This window comes from Ornithodoros turicata, chromosome 9, assembly GCF_037126465.1.
Source record: "Ornithodoros turicata isolate Travis chromosome 9, ASM3712646v1, whole genome shotgun sequence".
In the NCBI taxonomy this organism is placed as follows: domain Eukaryota; kingdom Metazoa; phylum Arthropoda; class Arachnida; order Ixodida; family Argasidae; genus Ornithodoros; species Ornithodoros turicata.
Window position 1 is genome coordinate 25,094,893 of NC_088209.1, and position 21,911 is coordinate 25,116,803.

Genomic DNA, 21,911 nt, shown 5'->3' on the forward strand with positions numbered 1-21,911 from the left:
CGACTATGGTGCTCGAGGAAAAGAAAGGCCACTGGCCGTCACGAATTTTTGTTCGCGCTGCTTCTTTTTATACCGTTGCGAGCGATGTCGTAATGGCGCACATCTTGTGTGTTATCTCACGCGTGCGAAATACATTGGCATTCAAGAAACGGAAGCAACATAGGCAAACTTATGGATAACTTGACATGTTACTATGCTGCCTTACGTTTGACAATGCGAACACAAGCCAGCTTCTCAGCTATGATACGCACAGAGAAATGCCGCCCGTTCACGGTCTCTATTCTCGTCTTCTTGCGTCTCATCTCCAGCTGAAGACATCCACGCTTGTCATCTCCGCACATCAGCTCTGGGCAGTGAAGCGCTGTGAGGATGCGAGCAAGACGAATCGCAAAAGGACTTTACGAGCATAAATAAGGCCTCGTGTTTTTAGGATTAAATCCCGTAAAACCCGTCATCACCCTCGATTTCCATCATTGTCACTTGGGGTAAAACCTGAAAATCCCCGAAAACTAACTTGGCAAAGTGTCCATTCAGCCACCAATACGGGCACTGGAGGATCTTTCAGCACAGCACGTCCAGCTCTGCGGTTCCGTACTTTATGTTCATCTAAATTGTGAGAACCTACGTACGAGCTACCACAGCTTAACGGAATCTCGTATACACAGTTGAGTGTTCCACAGGATGTGTATACGAGATTCCGTTAAACTGTAGTAGCTCGCATGTAGGTCAGACGGGACGATGTGTTGATGTTCGCCTCACGGAACATGAACAAAATTTGGAGGGTTCTAATGGGAACATTGGCCCCCACGTAAAAGGGTGCCGTTGCAGTGCAGGGCTAGAGGGAACACTGATTAGATTTCGCTCAGGCAAAATAATTGAAAGCGAGGTGTATGAGTCAATCTTGATTCAGCAAAAGGGAAACTCGTGGGTCAGCATGGCATCCCTAGGCCTGAGTAGAGTCACTAAATAGGGGTACAGAGCATGGCATTCCTTTTCAGCGCCGGAGCCGCCGTTCGGTGTCCGCGATTGGGCCGATCGTGTCACGTGGTTTCGCCTTCCAAGAAGTCGCCGTCCATGTTGAGTCACCTCCATGCGAGACCGGGTTCCTGCTTTTCTGAGCTGCGAGCTGGCTGGACTCCACGTTGTTCTCCACCGGAGAAGGGGGGATTGGCGTCCCGTTGCTAGGCGACGCAGCCGCGCCTGATTCAAGATGGCGGGCTCACTCGCCGGGGTGGCTCAGTGTCACTACTCTGCTCCCTATGTAGTGACTCTAGGCCTCAGTGACAAGGAGATGTTGTTCCTACTCGTATTCACCATTTCACTGTTTACAAATAGAAGGCACAACCGGAAGTTGTCTTGGGTTCCCAGCGTCAGCGGCTACATGTGGCGCCACGCCGTGTCACTCATTGCAGTTAAACCCTTTCACTGTTTACAAATAGGGAAAGGCTTTAACTCAAATGAGTGACAGGGTGTGGCGCCACATGCAGCCGCTGACGATGGGAACCCTAGACAACTTCCGGTTGTGCCTTCTGTTTGTAAGCAGTGAAAGGGTGAAACAGTGAAAGGGCTGCCATTTGTCAGTAAAGGGCTGTTTATACTCCGTCGTAACTTCCAACGACGGAGCGCGCGCGACGAGGATGGCTGCCGTCGGAGTGTTTATACTCGAGCGGCAGAGAACGTGCAGAGCGAATCGTCGTGCTCTGGCACGAGCACGCTGCACGACGCTGGTAGACGCTGCACGAGCTACGCTGTTTGCCGTTGGAATATAAACAGCCCTTTACGTTGTTGCTGAAAGTATGCGCTGTGTGTGTGCCGTCCTGTCTTCGGCCCTTCGTTAGACGCGCTTCTCTTAGTATGGGTAGTTTACAGCTGATCTATTAACATGAACCGAAAGAAATTATTTTGCGTTTGTATGGCTGCTTGGGTACTTGAAAGGAAAGTACAAAAGATAAATACGTACAGTACAGTAAGTACGAAGAGAAGTAACAGTGCAAAGTACACAAATTGAAATGTACTTTAAGTAAAGTACAAGGAGATACGAAGGCAGAAAAATAGGCGATGTCAAGTTGCCGGTGGTGAGTAAATCAAAGAGTGATATTAAACGGTAGGAGCAACTTATTTATTTACACATGGTAGCGAGACTTTCGTGGACGAGACTGCACTTCTTCAGGTTACGACCTGAAAGTACAACCTGAAGAAGTGCAGTCTCGTGCACGAAAGTCTCGTTACCATGTGTACCGTTTAATGTCACTCTTTGAAAGTACAAGTACTAAGAAATGAACTGAAAGTAGTACTTGGTACTTCAGGTAGCTCCCATTACTGCATCTTACATACCACTTCCCTTCTCCACCATAAACGGCTCTGGATGTCACACATTCATTCCTCCAAAATAGCAGCAGAGCAGACCGAGACGCAGAAGGAGCAGACCTGAAAGACTTACGAAGCTAAGGCGTCTTTAACGAGGGCCCGCATTAAATAGGAACATCGCGCTGAACTGACCATCACGGATGCCCGCGTGAACAAAATGCTTCCCGCATCTTATTAAGACGGAAGGACACGCTGTGAACATTTGTGGTAATCCGAGCTTTCCGGCGGCCATCACAATGGAGGCATGGAAGCGTAAACGGTACTCCTTACAAAAAATGACTTTCGGGAGTCTGGGAAGGTAGCATAGTTTATACATATATATATATATATGTTTGGAAAATCAAACGTCGCCATGCCAGTACTGGACAGCTGTTTCGGCCTTCTTGGGCCTCATCAATAGTACGCAGGCAGGCAACGTTTGAGCGGATGGTGTCAGAAGGTCACGTGGCACGTGATGCCTCCCGTCAGGGTGTCCTAAGACACCTTTGAAAGCCCAGTGCAAAGCCAGTCAAGTGTATAAGAGGAAAAAATATTAGCAGGAGCTCTTTGGCTGCACGTACACATATGTTTGTAAGTCAAACGTTTACGACAAACGACTTATGCTATACGTGCAGCCAAAGAGCTCCTGCTAATATTTTTTCCTCTTATATATATATATATATATATATATATATATATATATTTTTTTTTTTTTTTCAAAGGCCTAGGAGGGCGGTTGACCACGAGAATGAAATAAGCAGGAAAATCAGAAGACGACAAAGAGCTTACAAGAAAACACAAAGGATAGTTTATTAACACATACAGGGATAGGGGTCGACGTTTCGGCAGTCAGCGCTGGCCTTCGACGGGACTCGTCGAAGGCAGCGCTGACTGCACTGCGAAGCCTTACTGCAAAACGCGTTTGTGGGTGGAATAATAGTCAGAAAAAAGAGAAAAACAAACAAACAAACAGGAAAAAGGTAGAGCGGGTCAAGCAGAAGAAAACATAATGGGGGGAAAAGGGGGAAAGGAAAGGGGGAGAGTTAGGCATCGAGAAACACTCTTCGTTCATTCTATTCTTCGTTCGTGCTTCGTTCATTCGATCCATCATCACCGCAAAAAAAAACAGTCTCTTCGTCGGAACTCGGAGTTCCTCTTTACTTTCAACAGCTCACTGGGCGCCAGTTCCCGCACTAAAAGGACAGCTATCTTACCGCATAGCTTTGCATTGGTCTAGGGTCACTGTGCAAAGTTGGCTGTTCGAATATAGCACCAACGTCATTAACCAACCCCGATAGGCGGTATTGACCAGAAGGATGATGGGGTCCAGCGCAATGCGGGCCACACGAGACGTAGAGCCCATGTCCGATCGGAAGGTCCATTTGCAAGTAACGGGAGACTGCGGTAATTACCCCAAGGACCACATACCGGAACAACAGTGAACTAGAAGAGCACAATGGAACGACCGCGCTCTGCGCATGAGTATCGCGGCGTCGACAGCCGGCGGCGGCGCCGCAATCGACGACTCTGGAGACGCCGTAGAGTTAGTAAGGAGGAGACGCAGAATAACAATACAATTATTATTGCATTTACAATAATTGTTCTCAACAGAATAGAAGAGAACAAAAATATCAATTCGTAAAATCGTTGACACGGAGACGACACGCTTTGCAAAGCATGCCCGCGACCAGGCCGCGCAGTTGGCGATACCAGCGCCGCCGCTACTTTCGCCACTCGCCGCCACATGCTGCGACAGCCGTACTAAGGTGCAGTCCCCTCCGTTCGCTGCACTGCCCTCTTTAGTTCACTGTACGGGAAACCACAGGGGTGACACAAACCCACCATTGTTTTAACTACCCTCAAGCGGGTGCTTATGGCAAGACTGCCATCTTGTCCTGGTCGCACGTCATAGAAAACGTCATTTTGAGGTCATGTGACTTCTTTTACATGCCGTTTCGCAGCGTACCGACATATTCCCGTTGTCACAACGCCAAGAGCTAAACGTATTTTGCCAGCGTAAACTATGCGGTGCTCCTTCGGCAACATGGTAGTCCATTTCTCCTTAGTATAAGTACACCGCATCGGCTCAGTGAGTGGTCATCACATCTTTGGAAGTCGTCAACTGTACGAAGCCTTCCGTGCAAGACTGAGCGTTTACTGCGAGATGATCGGATGAAAATAATACCGTGATTGATCGAAAGACATCCAGAACGTCGCGCAGAAACAACAACCGCATTGCTTACAGATGGTTTTGCCGACGATCACGGGCGCCGCCATCACGTGTCTTTGTCACGTGTGCCTTGACGTTTGCTGTGACGTGCGACCAGGACCTGTCCAGGATGCATTGCGTTCGTCCAGCGCGCTTTCGTCTACGGGGCAATACATTGGATGCCACCCCTGTGACTGGAACACCCAATGGATGCTTTTTTACCCCTGCCACACGAGTAGTCTTTAATCACCTTCGAAGCCAGTATTCGTTGAAAATGCGCGTGGCGTCACTAAGCGCGTAACGTGTCAACCTATCAGAGAGCAATCCAATGCGCATTGAGAAGTTGACAGGTTCCACGCCTGGTGACGCTACGCGCATGTTCAATGTAGAGTGCCTGAATACTAGCTCCCTCTGTGTACATTGTGTGTCACCCTTTGTAGAAGAGAAATGCCGCAAGGCCGCCATGTTTACCATGCATGAACGCTGTGTACCGATTTCACCCACATTTTCAACACCTCCTCTACTATGTATTTACTCAACTCCAAAATGTAGTGTGTAGCTAAGCGTATAGCTACACATTTGTGAGCGCATCGCGAGCTTTGTGTGGGCGTAAAAATGGAGGAAATTCGTAGCAGACGACGTGCGTGTCGTCACCCTGTACAGAGCTACTATTGAGGCACCCTAGTTCCGTGGCCACTGGTTTCAATTAATGATCGCGTGTGCCACGATATCGCAGCGTTCAAAATCCCAAATCTCAAAATCCTCAACACCAAAATCGCTAATTGCAAAATCAATGTGCGAGTTCCGAGAATGACCGTGTTTCAAAGTATAGGATAGCACTGAGCAGCGTGCCAGCTTCGCGTGTTTACGATGTTCAGCGAAATCGCTTTGGCGAATGAAATGCACATGTTAGAGCGGCCGTTAGGCTTAGCAGGGCGGACACGTTGGAGCAACACAAAACGGAGCCACGTTGGTTGGTTTGTGATCACGAGATACCTATATAGTGCTGTTTAGCGAGACCACCTCACAGGCTTTCTTTGGCTACCAGTGGCTGCACATGCGGCTCATGGCGGCTCGTCTCCATAGCTTCAGGAAGCACGCTAGCGATTGGCGGACTCTTAATTAATACGGACTCTTCGTTTGTCTAGGTGGCGCTGGCTCTACACCAAGTTCATTAGCTAGAGTTCCCCCTCGTCTTGTAGGCGGTTCCAACATTAGACTGGACCGATTTGGGAATTTTGAACGTCCGGGATTTTGAACACGTGGATTCTGTAACTGTGGGATATATTGGGATCCACCCAAACAGAGAAAGTGTTAGTGTTTCCAAAGTGAAATCCAATCCCTTTGAGTGGGAGGTCAAGAAGGGACCTTAATGTCACGCCTTCATTAGAACTCTGGACTTTCGTAAAATTCGCCCACACCAAACTGATACAATCGCATCGATCCGTGAAGGCCACTCCCGCGGCTAGAGCTATAAGGAATATTTGCTTGTGGTGATCCACGTCATTCCTGCCTTTCCGTCCCCCCCCCCCCCCCCAACCAATTGATGCTGGCGAGAATGATATGCTTCCGATAGACAGGCCCACCAGGACGACTTTTTTTTCCCTCTCTCTCTCTTCTGCTTTTCTCCATTATCCGGAGGCATCCACCATCGGCGCCGAGGGACAACGATCGATGTGACGACCGGACAGTGGGGCGCCCATGAGTGGAGGAAAGAACCCGTGTGTATATATATATATATATATAATATAAGAAAAGGCTAGCCACTGAATCAGCGCTCTGTGCAGCACGCGACCGCTTCACGAAGACGCCGCACGCAGATCGAAGCCACTGCTGTCAATACCTACGGGAGGAATGCACTTAACCCCGCTCTCAATTTGCCAGTAATGAGTCACGTTGCATGCCGAACGAACGACTAAAGTGTGTTGAGAACAGCCTCCTGCTACGCATACTATAATTACTACGTTACTATGCGATGACGTCCCTAAGTATGTAGCTCCAGAGGCTGACGCTGGTAGATACTTTGTGCTGTGAGGCTTAGTTCATATTCTCAGTTTATGACCACGGTGTAGCTTCACTGCACACTCTAAAAACAGATGGTGGTGGTGGTGGTGGTGGTGATGGTGAAAGGGCTCGCCGTCGTCGGCCTCGCAAATGTGGGCAACGTCACGACTGACGCCCTGTGGAATGTGCGTCCTGGGCCGACTTCTAAGGGAACTGTGCCGACGTATGTCTGAAAGCGTCTGAGAAAAAAACCCCGAAAAAACGCCAGCCAGCACAGCCAGCGCCAGGATCCGAACACGGGCACCTCCCAGTCTCGACGTGACATGGCCAACACGCTAACCACTGAGTGTAAAAAAAAAAAAAAAAAAGACAGAACTTCACCAGATAGCACACTTTTCGCCAATCAGCATCCCGAATGACATAGTTATCGTTCTGCGCCCTGATTGGTTAAAAACGGGAGGCGTACGCCGTTTTGGAACACTTATGCGGTTCCAAAAAAAGGCGTACGCCCCGCGCTTTCCACAACTCGGGAGTGATAAAGGTGTCATCTGTGCATGGTTGACCTTCACCGTTGCTATGTGGTGAAGCTCTGTTTTTTTAGAGTGCATTAGTATCGATCGGGTTCATGTGTGCATAGTATACGTTACTACACCTTAAATGTAATAGGCTGCGCCGCGTGTCACCTCAAAAATTACTTGAGTTACAGCAGCTAGTGTGTGACACTGTTCTAACTGGCTATTATAACAATAAGGCTTTACACGTCGTCGGCTGTATCATCTAACTGCTCACCGGTGCATGGTAAAATCGGAATTATGCTTACAAATACATAACAAAAAGTATGCATTTGTACGAGGGATTTGTACTAGGGGTACGAGGGGTGTGAGGGGAGTACGAGGGGTGTACAAACCGGGACTTTCTGTCTCCTGAGCGTACAAATGGCTCGCGCTACTTCTTTTTCGTCAGTTTCACACGCGACAGGCCTCCGGGTTCACCACGTGGTGGTCCAAAGTTTGTGCAAAACAGAAGACACGTGCTAAACAAGATGGCCGACAACGAGGTGAGCGCGCACATCGAACAGCGAATTGTCATGAAGATTCTCGTGAATGAAGACGTAAAGTCATCTGAAATTCACAGAAGACTTCAGGCTCAGTATGGCCACGATACACTTAGCCGCAGCAAAGCGTTGGAGTGGTGCAAACGGTTCGGAGATGGCCGTACATCAGTGCAGGACGATCCCGGCCGGGGCGGCTCAGAGCCCAGTGTCAGAGTTCCTGCGAACATCCAACTTGTGGAGCGCCTGATCCTCAAGGACCGACGGATAACACGTCTCGAACTGGCTCCTACCCTGCGGCACATGCAACATGTTGCCACACAGCGCAGACAGACACTACGTGTAACATCACAGTAACATTATTGCCATTATTTGGCTCGAAAGACGGACCTTTCTGTGGGAACGTCGAACACTATCATTCGTGAACACCTCCAGTTTCGGAAAGTTAGTGCCCGTTGGGTCCCGAGGCAGCTCTCCTTGTTTGACCGGCAGAGAAGACTGGAAATCTCCCAAGAGCTAAGGTACCGTTTCGACACTGAAGGACAGCCGTTCTTTGATCGGATCATCACGTGCGATGAAACGTGGGTGCACCATTTCACTCCTGAGTCTAGACGCTCAACAAAACAGTGGAAGCATCCGGGCTCGCCAGCAGCCAAGAAGTTCCGAAGCACCCCGTCTGCGGGTAAGGTCATGGTCACGGTTTTCTGGGACAAGGCTGGCGTTTTTCATGTTGATTTTCTGCCCAGTGGTACCACCATCAATAGTGCATATTACTGCCAGCTTCTCAGGGATGTGCATAAGGCGCTGAAGCAGAAACGGCCGTGCCTCATCACCAAAGGAGTCCTCCTCCTGCAGGACAATGCACGCCCGCATACCGCGCATCTCACGACACGCACCTTACAGGAACTTGGTTGGGAGTTGCTGCCACATCCCCCTTACAGTCCAGACCTCGCCCCCCGCGCGATTTCCATCTCTTCGGGCCACTGAAGGCGTTCTTTGGGGGCCGCCGCTTCAGCTGCGACGAGGAGATCAAGAATGCGGTCCGATCATGGCTGCTGCGCGTCGGTCAGGATTTCTACGCTGCTGGCATCCAAGCCCTCGAGAAACGCTGGGACAAGTGCATTAGTGCAGCTGGAGATTACGTTGAAAAATAAAACTAATTTCTCGCCTGTAAGTTCATTTTACTTTTGCGAAAAATGAAAATTCCCGGTGACTTGAACACCCCCGGTATATTGTATTGAAAACGTATAATCTAATTGTATCACGTACCGGGGAGGTCAGTATTAGTATATTGTAGTTCCTGTACCCTCGTTACGTAATCTACTATACTATTACTGTTTTTGAATTGTTGCACGTATTGCGCCACTATATGTTGGAGTGAAACCAAGTTCATGTTACTTGCATGTCGTTTTTCGTATTTGGCTCCTCTTCATGGAACGCCCAGGTACGGCCCTTCAGATGTCTCCATAGCTAAATAAATCAAATAATTCCCTGCATTTGCCGACGCGTAGTGGTAAACTGTTCCTATAAGATCAGAACATCGAACGCATTCTTTTAAAGTCAGAAAATCATTCAAAAGGCAGAAGTGTTCATGGAATTGACTTGTTTTCACTGAGTTATGTTATGTCATATAGACAGAAGTTTAATATGGCGGTAGTGCGAAAAAAAAAAGGTGCAATAGCATCGAACCAGCAATAAACGGCAAACCATAGATGCCTAGGCCACGCCCTTTTTGTGTACATTCAGCTTTTCAGTCACTACGGCAGCCACTCAGGACAATCGTAAAGCTCGTGGGAACTGGTCTCAGCAACATCCACTACACATTCATAATGTACGTCACAGAGCAACGTACGTCGAAGTAAGCGGTGACCAACAAAGTTAATAACCGTGTGCATGACTCATGTGGGCGTTGTAGATCCCGTTGTGTAGGGACCAATCTCCCTTTTCTTCATCAAGCTACCCATATTCTCCCTCGGATGGAAGAAGAGCCATTAGTCAAACTATCTCCAGGCAGAAGGGAAGAAACGCCCCGCTAGATGAATTGCGAGCGAACGCGCGGCAGCTTTCGAAACGCCGGGCAAACTTCTATCACGATTTCCCGTACGTACCGTTAGGGTAATTAACGACGTAATCGTAGCGGTACCGTGACGACGTAAATTAAGCGCAACTATAGAAATGAAGCAGCCCGTTCCAGCGCTGTTTCGCTTTTCCAGCACTAGCTGTGGTACAGTCAAAGGCAGAAGATCCCGGAAGGTTTCTGTTCTTCCTGTTGAAGGACTGTTCTTCTGGAGTCAGAAGCACCGTCAGCTCCTGTCCTGAGGTTATTCCAGTCACCATAGGGAGTTTTAGTACATCGGAAGGTGTTCACGATGCAGGTGCTCCGAAAACATGATAAGCCAATCACCTTCTTTCTTTGGAGCCAGTGACATCACATTGCTAAGCTCGGATCTGATAACTTATGTTATCGTATCGTTTTCGTAGAATTATTTCGATGCACCAAAACTCGCTAATAATCGGTACATATATATCGCTATATCTGTTACTGTACCACGTTATACGTGGGAAGGGCATCAAGATGACGTTTTCCTCTGCTTTTTTTTTTTTTTTTTTCAACGAGCAGGCCGGTCACACGTGTCACCATTGACTTCAGTGGCACTTGGACTGAGTGAAGACAAGCGAGATTACAGAAGACCGCCTTGACCGCTTCGTCGTGGTGATGGTGGAACTGCTTGCTGTAATCTATCGGCCACGCTCAGGCGGGCAACGTCACGACTATTGCAGGAAGAGGGGATCGTGCGTCCTGGGCAGACTTCACAAGGAACTATATGCCGACATTTGCCTTCAAGCCATTGGCCGCTTGAAGTGACGTCAGCGCTGGGGTTTCAGCCAGTCACAGTGACGTCGATGGCGTCAGTGTCTTTACTAAGCACCTAGAAAGTGCAAGGAAGTACTGAGGCAAGTGATGGCGCCACTATAAATGGCGACGACGACGAAACACGTACGCGGAAACCTTCTGGGATTATTTCGGCATTTTGAAGCAGCAAGGCTGCGCGGTGGCGGCACACGGTCTGCGAACTGTCCAGCCTTGCCACAACGGGTAAAGGAAGACGATGACAACAGCAAACTACACCAACGCCAGCTAGATAGAGAACTGCATCCCAAGCAGCACAACATCTTGGCCCAATATAGGACCAAGATTGGACCAATATTGGGCCAGTATTGCCAAGATTGGTCCAATATTGAACCAACATGCTGTGCTGCTTGGGATAGTGCCTCCTCCTGGTGGTGATGGTGAAAGGGCTCGCCGTTGTCGGCCTCACAGAGGTGGGCAACGTCACGACTGACGCCCTGGTGCCTCCTCTCACTCCTTCGCAACGTCGTCCGCTCCAGCCAATCGCCGTAGACTATTTCAAGCACAGGCTTTCTTTGGCTACCAGTGACTGCACAGGCGGCTGATGGCGGCTCGTCTCCGAAAGCATGCTAGCGATTGGCGGACTTGAGGTTTTGTGATAACGGAAAATATCGACTTTCCATGTTGATTCTTACGAATAAGGTTATCAGGAAATTGACAAAAAAAAGTCATCTTTTCAATGTTGCTTATTTTTATTTTCTAGAGCAGTCGTTGAACTCGTCCTCTAGACCATGTCTATCTAGGTGGCGCTGGCTCTATCTGTTTTACCAAGCGGCGTTTTTACCTGGCGTTGGTGTAGTTTGCTGTGGTCATCGTCTTCCTTTACCCATTATGGCAAGGCTGGACAGTTCGCAGACCGTGTGCCGCCTCCGCGCAGCCTTGCTGCTTCAAAATGCAGAAATAACCTCAGAAGGTTTCCGCGTACGTGTTTCGTTGTCGTCGCCATTTATAGTGGCGCCATCACTTGCCTCACTACTTCCAAGGGAGGTATGACAGAGGAAGAGAGGTTCGTACCCCATTAGAACAAATATTATGTGGACTTCCACCTGTTTAGTAATGATAACAACGAGAATACTGTCGATTCTTCCACGAGGGTCACTGCATACTATGACACTCGCCTATGTCACTTGGCTCATCAGAATGCAGAGAGCACCTTCGCAAAATCAGCTTAATTCTCCAAAATCTGACGCAGCTTTTTTTTTAATCCCGTCTTAAGTGTGTTAAAATACATGTGCCATCATAGCCGCTTGATTAGGCGCTAATCATTTTAACGAGTTAGGTAAGACTCAACAAGAGCCCAAGTGCCACAACGCAGACGGAGAGAAAGCAATCAGAGAACTGCTGTTTTCCTGTGTTTTCACTGGAACTGCTGTTTTGCAAAACTGTTTTCCACAGTGAACCCTCGGCACTGTGAACCCTCGTTAATATGACCCCCGATAATATGACATACTCACTTTATGACCGTTTTTCTTGGGAGCCGTTCTGCCGCCAAGTAAATCCATGTCGTTAGTATGACAAGCCGCTTATCCGACTATGACTGAGATTTCTGTCACAAGTAGGGTCAAACACAGGCATTGTCTTCTCGTTATTATGACCACGTCACATGACCCGCAGAGTAGCCCCAGGGAGAGGCCACACACATACTTCAGGCAGAGGGTGACACGCGTTGAAGTAGGGCGCCAAGGTTTGGGATGACTCCTGATGTTGTTGACCTCGGAATTACTCATAGCGCTTTTCGGACTGCCAAAGCATTGTAGTGCTTAAAACAGCAGTGACCACGAGACCAGGTCACACTGTGCTGCTGCTGTTGTGCGCCTAAGAATGGCCGGAACGAAGCGGTCTCTGAGGTCAGCGGATTGTGCGTTTCTCGTTAGTATGACAATTCGCTATATGACCAAAATCTGCGGGAACGGTGGTGGTCATATTAACGAGGGTTCACTGTATATAGTCTGGAGTGTTTGCCGCGTTTTTGACGATTCCGCACTGTGTTCCCCTATGACCTATACCAAGGCAGGACTCACAGTGTATTGAACTGAACTGAAGAATTCACAACCATATAGACTAAAACAACAACAAACACTCGTTCCATTTCAACGGTCACAGTTCGTGCACCTTAAATGTAAATGGGGAGTCCTCTATCCCCAAACCCAACGACCACTGGGCACCGTGTCGCCCAACGGGGATGAAAGGAGGGGCTTATCAACGTTTAGACGCACCTAACCGGGCCATTCGAGACAAGGCAAAAGCATACAATACATACGAGCGGAATGGGAATGTGCACAGTGGGTGCCGTTTCCCAGAACGGGGGACGCGATAGTGGCCACTGAAATGACAGCACCAGCCGCGGCCTTTATCGAGGAATTGGACCAGGGAAATCCTGCCGAGGCACTTTCCCCGAACCGCTTCTGCGGACTCACCTAAACTTGGCTGACCGCTTCAGCTGCCTTTGCTTTCCGAATGGCGATTCCACGCAGGAATCGGTCTCTTCTAGCTGTATCAAACGTCCGCATCGTAAATCTGTTTTATTACCGCTGCTGGTAGCAAAAAACTTGCTTTAAGAGAGGACGTATTATTGAATAGTTTCTGTCTTTTCTTAATAATAAGACACCGGACTACGGCAGTTGTGCTTCGAAATGGGATTGACCAAAAATTCTGCTACATTTACTTTTTTCCGCCACTTCATTACGCTTGGCTATCACTGAGGATTTCATTACCGTACAACGCATTCATACAAAGACGGCCGAAGACTGCTCGCTCGACATTCTACAGATAAGCGCAAGGTGAGAGCTTCGTCTGGGTTTGTTTGTTTGTAAGAAAAAAAAAGGAGAAATTGAACTCGTCTCCCGGCTTGTTCTGCTACTCCTAACATAAATTCTCCCCCCCCCCCCCCAGACGCCTGTGCATATCAGGATGATTAAAATCTATTAAAATCTGATGAACACATTCAGTTTCTTTCGAGGTTCTACGAAACTACGCGTGACTACTGAGAGAGACGGATAACCGCCTCATCTTGACTGATAAGTTCCTCAGGGTTATTATAATTCTTATATTCACTTAAACCTCAAAACTTCAAAATTTTATTAAACTTCGTTATAACAACAACAACAATAAATGATGGAGAAGCACAACAAGGAATGCTTTCATACAGTTATGCGGAAGTATAAACACCGGCTGTCTAATATCAGATAACACTTTTTCAACATGCAGGTCCAGGGATGGGCCGTATTTAAATACATTGTAATTAAAATACTATTTAAAATATAAATGCATGTATTTATATTTTGTATTTAAATACAGACTGGAAAAATGTATTTATAATTATATTTAAATACCGATTTAGGGGTATTTATTTTTGTAAATACTTTATAAATACTTCTAAATACCGAATATACTGACTCATATGTCTTAAAGTTGCCGTGCATTTGAACTTTCGGGAAGAAGGGCGCAGTGTTTGAGCTAGCATGCATGCGACAAACCATTTTAGACGGCGAGTTTTTCGCTGTTGTTGCGGACAATGGTCGCAGCTGATTACCTTGTTGTACGAAGTATCTTCTTCAAATTCAATACCAGCCTTTGTTCATCGACACCTGTGGAGACGTTGTTCTCCTTTGCGAATCTCATTGTACAGCAGAACAGAAGACGCCTAAAAGATGCAGTCTTCGAGGAACCTCTAATATTAAAGTTGCCACGATAATCTAATCAATAAATGCTATTGTCCCTTGCTGATTTGTTGTTATGATCGTCGTTATTTCTGTAATTCCAGATGACATCCTCCTCACAGTATTTCTGATTTTAGTTACGGTATTCAAATACTGTATTTAAATACTCATATTGAAAAATATTTATGAAGAGTATTTAAATACCCATTTCAACAAAGTATTTATATTTAAATACTCAAACAATGTATTTATGCCCATCCCTGCATGCAACCACCGCAAGAATTCTATTAAACATAAGCCGATAATTAAAACTCCAGCCGAAGCGGAAATGTTTTCTTCCCTCGCAGCCGATCCTGGCGATGTTGTCGGTCCCGCATCGCGTGTTCACCTCGGCGCACATAACGGCGCTGAAAAGCGAATAAATCACGCCAAGCGGCAGACCGCCGCCCATATAACTTCAGGCCCGGAAACGTGTACCGTCGAACCCCCTCTCCTCATATGCGGAAGTGGCAGGTGCTACATCCAGCTCACCACGCAACAAACACCACGAAATAAACTAGTTCAGTTCAAGGCCGTTATGAACCCCGAGGCGGCGGCGTGATCACAACCCGAACGTCTATGCTTTTATATTTGTAAGATACATAACTGGCATATTAAGCCCCTTCTAGGAAGTCCGGTGCTGTTGCTATAATGGGATTTGCAGGAGAGTTCAGGCTTTAAAGCGAAGACAATTTTTACAGACCTTTCATGAATATATATATATATATATATTCTTTTTTTTTTTCTGTAGGAGCACTGTCTCCACTTCTGATTCTTACTGAATATCTTCATTTTTCGTGGTCAACCGCATTCCTTCAATTCCACTTATATATATATAATAAACGAGATGTGGACAACAGAAGTAGGAGTATTAAGTAAAAAAATGATTTATAATGTATTAAACTAGTTAATTAAAAAGCGCGCCTTCGTCAGGACAAGAATATTACGTGGCCTCATAGGGCTTCCAAAAGTGACTTTTGCAAGCCCTATGAGGCCACTTAATACCTATTAGGTTAATATTAATACTTACTAGGTTACTTAGGTTATATATAGTGAAAGTTATGAGCAACGGGAGACAAAAGACAGAGGTAGGGGAACTAACAAAAAAGTGTTTATTAGAACTTAAGATTATAGATGTCAGGGGCGTCGTCTACGTTACGGCGGAGCCTGTCGGAGCCTGCCACAGATATTGCACTGACACGAAACAATTTGCCGAACACGAGCGAATAAGTAGTACGGAAAGCTAAAGAACCCAGCTACTAGGTCACAGAGGGCTATGCACTTGTTCTCCGGTGTTAGGCTCTGGCTGCCTTCCGAATACCTCCTGCGTGCTAGCACACCCTCAGTTGTGGCGCCGCGCACACATGCCATCACCCAACAACAACAGTTTGAACTGGTGATGCGGAGAATGCGTCCGTGGTAGCTCAAGAAAAAGTAATATGGCGTGCACGGATTCTGGACCCGGCCTCTTCATCACTAGCCCTGTTTCGGAGAAACAAATACGCTATGCCAGTATAGGTAAGCTACCTGTGCAGCTTCCCAGTTTCCCTCTCTGCCCCATTGCCCATAGAGCCACCTCACTGATCCCTCTCCCAAACAATGGGGTAACAGCTAGCAGCTCAAGGTGAGGCGCACGTGGTTTCATCTGTGCAGCCACTGCGAATAACCATGCCGGTTTGCGAATACCCCCTTATTGCTGCCTTGTGGGTGGACAGACACTTTGTCACGTGGTTTTTCCAAACAACATTCTCTCCCCTGCCTAGACACAAAGTGTCTAAGGCCGGTGTATCCAGCACTGATTAACTTTGAACCGAGATCAATGGTTGCTAAAACTTAACAGTCAATTCTTTTTTGACAAATGTTAGTTGGTGACGCGATCAATGCTTCAGTGACAGTAACTCCCTTCAGTGGAGCCGAATGAAGCGTTAAATTCAAGTTAAGGGCCCGTTGATCACAGCTCAAATGTTAATCGGCGTTGGTGAAGCTGGGTCGTAGCTCGTTACTCCTTTGCTTCTCCTGCGTACACGAAGCCAGTGCCGTGAAAGCACGCTTCACAGGAGACTGTCACAGACGGACGGACGGACGCGCGCCTTGTCTGGCCTCTGCGACAGAAGAAGTTGCATAATATCACGCAGCACGTAATTCCAGTATACGACGCACCCGTGCAGCACATAATTCTTTCCCCCCCTCTCCTTCTTCTTCTTTTCTCTTGCGGGAGAATGCTCCGCCGTGGTTCGAAAGTTATAATATGTAGGCTCTCCCAGACTGCCGCCACTATATACCGACTATACGACGCCAAGAACCTTGGTAGAAAACTAACAGCTCGTACTGCAAAATTAATGCCACTTTTAGCGTGTACGCCTACTTTCAGATGTAAGTTCCCCCCCAAAAGCTCCGAAAATGCACTGTAATATGTATGGAAATTCACGCGAGGCACGTCGCACCATAATTGCGTTCAGGCGACCGTGCACGGAGATGACAATGTATCCGCCGTGCTGTATGCACCTAATTAAGACGCGTATCTAGGAAGAAGTTCAGCACAATAGACCAGAAGTAGATCGCATAATTAGCTTAACATGCATCAGCCCTTCTCTTGTGCAACTGCAAAGTTAGCACGCTTGGCTGTGAGGCTATTTCGAAACACGTGAATCCGGGGCCCGATGCTCAGCTTCCGCATTACGGGCGTTACCGTTCTTCTTTTAAAGGGGTAACTAAAGTGAAAAAAAAAAAATCTCGTGGAATGACAGGTGCCGTTACCTTTACCGTGTATTTGCACGAGCGACATGCTCACGGAAGATTCTAGTGGAAGACAAAGCAAGAAACTGCTCACGAAGCCAAAGTTCCGCCCCGAGTTATGCTGAGCAGTCCTACGGTGCCAGAATATCCGGAGTGGTGCATTGCGCACTTCGCTGACGACATTTATAACAGAAGACACCGCCAGCGTCTGCTACGGAATAGCTTGTTGCTGTGTCGTAGGATATTTCCCACGGTTAGCAGTGTACGTGAAGCCACGACGTTGCGCACTAGCGCTCACGTGAGAGCAGAAAGTTGTGACGTTTCTCGCATCTTCCGCTGTAGTATTCTGGAGAATGTCGCTCCTGTGAATACACGGTTACGCCAACACGAAAGGAACGAGACTCATCCACTGCGTCGTTCGTGCGATTTATGCGTGAGCGAAACCGCAGTTTGCACTTTCCCCTCTCTTCCCTCCTTCTGAAGAAGCATCGCGATGGGGAGCGGCCTCCGCATTGGCCAATCATCGCCAGAGAGGTCGCTTGAGGAGACCAATGGGAGGAGTCTCCGAATTTTCGCGCTTCTTCAGAAGGAAAGAGGGAAAGCGCAACTCGCGGTTTCGTTCGCCCATATCACGAATCACACACACGGACGAATCTCGCTCCTTTTGTATGGTGTCAAAGTAACGGTATCTTTTATTCCGCGAAAAGAAACTTCTGTACTTTACTGTCCCTTTAATACCGTATCTGTGTAATCAGCGCGCTGCGCATTTTACTGCATGTGTGTCAGCACATGTACTTGCAAAGACTTGCGAAGTTTCCTGTGCTGTTCCCTTCGTATTTTATTTTTATTTTTTTTCGCTCTACGCCGGGCTAGTCTCCAAAGTGCTATAATCTTTCAGGGCTTAGAGCACTGCGAAGAAGATAGGGATGCTTACCGAAAGGTTGACTGATAATTACTGAGGAGCCTCAGAAGAAGTTCCTCCATCTCGCCGAGGGCTTACCATATCATCACACAACTGCGCTACTTTTTTTTTTTTTTTTGCAAAGTATAATGTGGTCCCCATCCATGTATCAATATCATCCCCATGTATCAATATTGACTGTCATTGGCATATAGAACAGCAGCTATAGAAATCTTCGCAGGCTTCCTTGGAATACCCAACCTATCACGATCTGTCTACAATTATACCCTCGTCGTCGCCAACAGAGCTGGTTTGTCCCAAAATGTAGGACAACATATGGAGGACAAACGCCTCAATATACACTTCGAACCTTGTTGAATAGCGTCGGTATTGATCTGTTGAAACATTCGAGAAAATCCGTTAAATAATACTTTTGTGTTTCGTTCATGCCCTTTTAAAGATTGTTATTATTTATTTCAGTGACTGCTTAAAATGTAGGTGATATTTGGTCCTATGTGATGTGAATATCTTTGCTCTATGTTGATGTTGATTTTGCTATGATTTTCTTTTTCGTGACTGTTAGCTGCTGCTGCATGCGTGGGGAGCAGATGCCCCGTCAAGTCCCTCCATGTGGCTTTTTATGTATGTTCCCTATCACTCATGGGATTAAATAAATAAATAATAATGTACGAATATCATTTGCGTGTACGTCCGTAAATATAACACGACGTGACAACCGTTAATTCCCACAGTTGCCGCATAACTAGAGCTTTCTGGATATCGTTTGCTGCCCATCGGGACGAAGCTCTCGTCATGTTGTCGAGGAGTCCTGCCAGCGTGGTGTAATTGTTAGTGCACCTATAACCGCCAATCAAGTTTGAGTTCCGCCTCCATCCGGACCTTTAGACGACTGCCTGATGTATTATGCGTTGTATTACGTATTATAGTATTACATTGTTCGTTTGTATGACATTGTATTGTGTGACATATCTGTACCTGGGATACGCCCCTATGTATAGGGCAGGATAAGTCGGCACAGGAGCCTTCCCATAGGAAATGCAGGGGAGCTGTCTTTCCTAAGTGTGACACCTCCCTCTTTCCTAAGTGTGACACCTCCCTAGGCTGTCCCACTAGGGACAGCCTAGGGCTGTCCCTAGTGGGACAGCCCTTTTCTCCCTATGTGGTCAAACGTAGGTCCTTCTTCTAGAACCTTACCTCGTGCCCCAAAATTTGGTCAACCTGTTCTGACACCTGGACTGGTCGTTCCTTCTGTTACTACCTGCTAGTGAAGATGTCGAAACGGAAACTTCGTGAGCTGTGTTTGGACAAGAAGGACATGATGGACCGCCTTCTAGCCAGAGGGACCTGCATACTCCTTGCTGACGAACTCGGTGTCGAAGTCGACGATTTGCAGAATAAGTGCGGCTAAGAACGGAACCATGAGGGAATGCCTGTATAACACGAAGGTGTCCCAAGATACATAGTAGCTTTCATGCCAACGATAAAGACCGCCCAGTTGAACTTCACCAGAAAAAAAAAAGGGGGGGGGTGCACGCAACCACAAATCACATATTTCTTTTCTGTATGAAATGAATTCAAATAAAATACTTTGAGGCTATCGAAAGCGCTGCCATTGCACTTTTTCTCTTTTCGAGGTAGTCCGATACAGGTATATGTATACATACACCTGTATCGGACTCCTCGAAAAGAAAAAAAGTGCAATGCCATGTATAGTATTCCTTAAGTGCGATACCCCCAGAAGTGAGACACCTAACCTACACTCTAAAGACAGAGCTTCACCGCATAGCACGCTCCTAGCCAACCATCACTCCGGATGACACCGTTCTCTCTCTTGATTTGACGAAAACGAGGGGCGTACGCCATTTTTGTGGTAAATATGAACCGCATAATGCATACAAAAAGGGCGTACGTCCCCCGTTTTTCAGCAAGACAGGAGAAAGAACGACGACACTCGGGATGATGGAGGAGCGCGCTATGTGGTGAAGTTCATTTTTACGAGTGCAGGAACTAGAGATGTCACAGATAGGGAGGTGCCAGGGGGTAGGAGTATCACATCATGCGCTCGTCTCCAGGTGTTTATATCCCAGAAGCCCGAAAGGGGCCCGACGTCACAGTCCCATTTCCCTCCTTCAGTCCATTTATCGCCCGAAGCGATTACAAAACGACTCGTACGAAAACTTCCAGTACAGCCGCTCTCCCATCCAGTATTTCCTATATCGAGAGGCTGTCACATCTGCCGTGCTTGTGTGCGTTTCCGTGAAGTGAAGCAAATATTTCTTGGACCGTAAACTTCGGAGGCCGCACTGCGAACCATTTGTCCATCCTTTTAGCGCTCGGCCGAAAGAGGGTTGTTTCCTCCCAAGAGTGAACCGAGGCTTTAGCCGGATAATTGCCAGCTCTTAGATAGGGACCCTTATCCCCGTCCTGTTTACTGGGCTCTCACGCGATCACACGAAGCGACGCTCGGGGTGTCTGTCACCGCAGATTAAGGATTATAGTTCACGGACTCAGCGTGTTCCAACTCTACTATAACGTTACGTACCCATAAAGTCGTCGCGGTGTTTCCTCCGCTAACGGTTACGTGCCGCATGTTAGGAGACACTTATTTCCTTTTTCCATCAGTGACGTAAGCAAGATATAGCAATGAACTGTATACTCGAGAGCTCGATCAGTGTGCAAAAAGGCTATGCTGATGTTTCCATACAGTGGTTATTTCAGTCCAGAAATTCTGGACAGTAGTATTTGTGTTGAAATTGAGATTTCGACGTGGACGGTATACACGGTAATATACACGGTACACAAACACATGATGTAAGGCACGATGCCTCACTAAAAGTAAGTAGCATGTGCATTTATATGTTCGGAAAAGCAGAGACAACGCGACCCTGAGAATTAAAAAACAAGAAAAAAAGAAAACAAGCGCAAACAACTTCGGCAGCATGGATGTTCCAGTTACATTGCACTAAAGCTTACCTTTGCAAGGGCACTGCAGAAACCGAGGACGAAGATAAGAAGCCCAAGTCCAGCTCCACGAAACTGTTTCATTCTGAACGGACCCTGAAATTGTCATAGACCAAAACTATTCAGAACTTGACCAGAAAAATAATTTTCGATTACATATTGTATATATATATATATATATACACACACACAGAAGAATACGGAAAATTCAGATTTAGATTCACATGTACAAAAGCTTCAACACACCCTTCTAATCTTAGTCCTGACGAAGGCGGAGCTTCCGCCGCAACGTTGACCATACCCCTGAATACCGTTCGAGTAGTTTAAATTGTAATAAATCACCCCCTTTATTTTACTTCCCCTGCCTTCGTTGTTTGCTTTTCATTCCTTCATAACCATATATATACAGGTCAAAGAGGTTAATATATCAGACGGCTACGAAGTTGACGTTCGACAGTTCCACTGTCGAAACGTTTCTTTTACATGTTAAATTACGCATTAACTAAATTAGTTTTTGTTAACTGTCATGTAATCTGTCGTCCACGTCTTATTATTTTACTTATATATATATAATTCTATTACAGCAACGTAGACGAGCACACAGTTGCGCACGGGGCACTGCGATCACGCAAAGCGATGTTGATACAATTTTTTTAAAATCTCTTCCACTGACATTGTGACGTCACGTTAACGCTACGCTAACGTTACATCTACTCAATTACATTTGAAACGCGAGCTCAGAAAATAACCAGATACAAATAACAAAATAACGCGCCGAAGACACGCGTGAGGACCGATTTGCGGTACCTCAAACCCGAGCCACGACGTCCGTGACTCCCCGTTTCAATTATTGATCGGTCTATAAATTAATAACGACGGGGTGGCATACGCCTATATTTAGCAATCTCCATGGGGGGCTCCGTAGGATGGTCTACTGGCTCCAGATACGCGGCGTCGCAGAGTTGCATGTGTGGACTTTGCCTGTTATTCCAGTGATTAAAGAAGCGCTAAAACAACGACGTTATTCTCGTAAGATGGAGTTTCAATGAGCACTATGCAAACAAAAATTAATA

The 21,911-nt window shown here is 47.0% G+C and overlaps 2 protein-coding genes across 9 annotated transcripts in view; one reads left to right on the forward strand and one right to left on the reverse strand.

Moving 5' to 3' along the window:
* Positions 1-21,911, forward strand: part of LOC135368445 (cadherin-23-like) — a 489,752-nt gene that overhangs the window by 408,960 nt on the left and 58,881 nt on the right. The gene's annotated exons all lie outside the window — the stretch shown is intronic.
* LOC135368446 (follistatin-related protein 5-like) overlaps positions 1-21,911 on the reverse strand; it is a 153,034-nt gene that overhangs the window by 118,987 nt on the left and 12,136 nt on the right. For both annotated transcript variants that reach the window (XM_064601715.1, XM_064601714.1), the window contains exon 2: positions 20,851-20,934. In XM_064601715.1, the coding sequence (XP_064457785.1) occupies positions 20,851-20,922 (72 nt within the window). In that variant the 5' untranslated portion in view covers positions 20,923-20,934. The remainder of the gene's footprint in view (positions 1-20,850; positions 20,935-21,911) is intronic.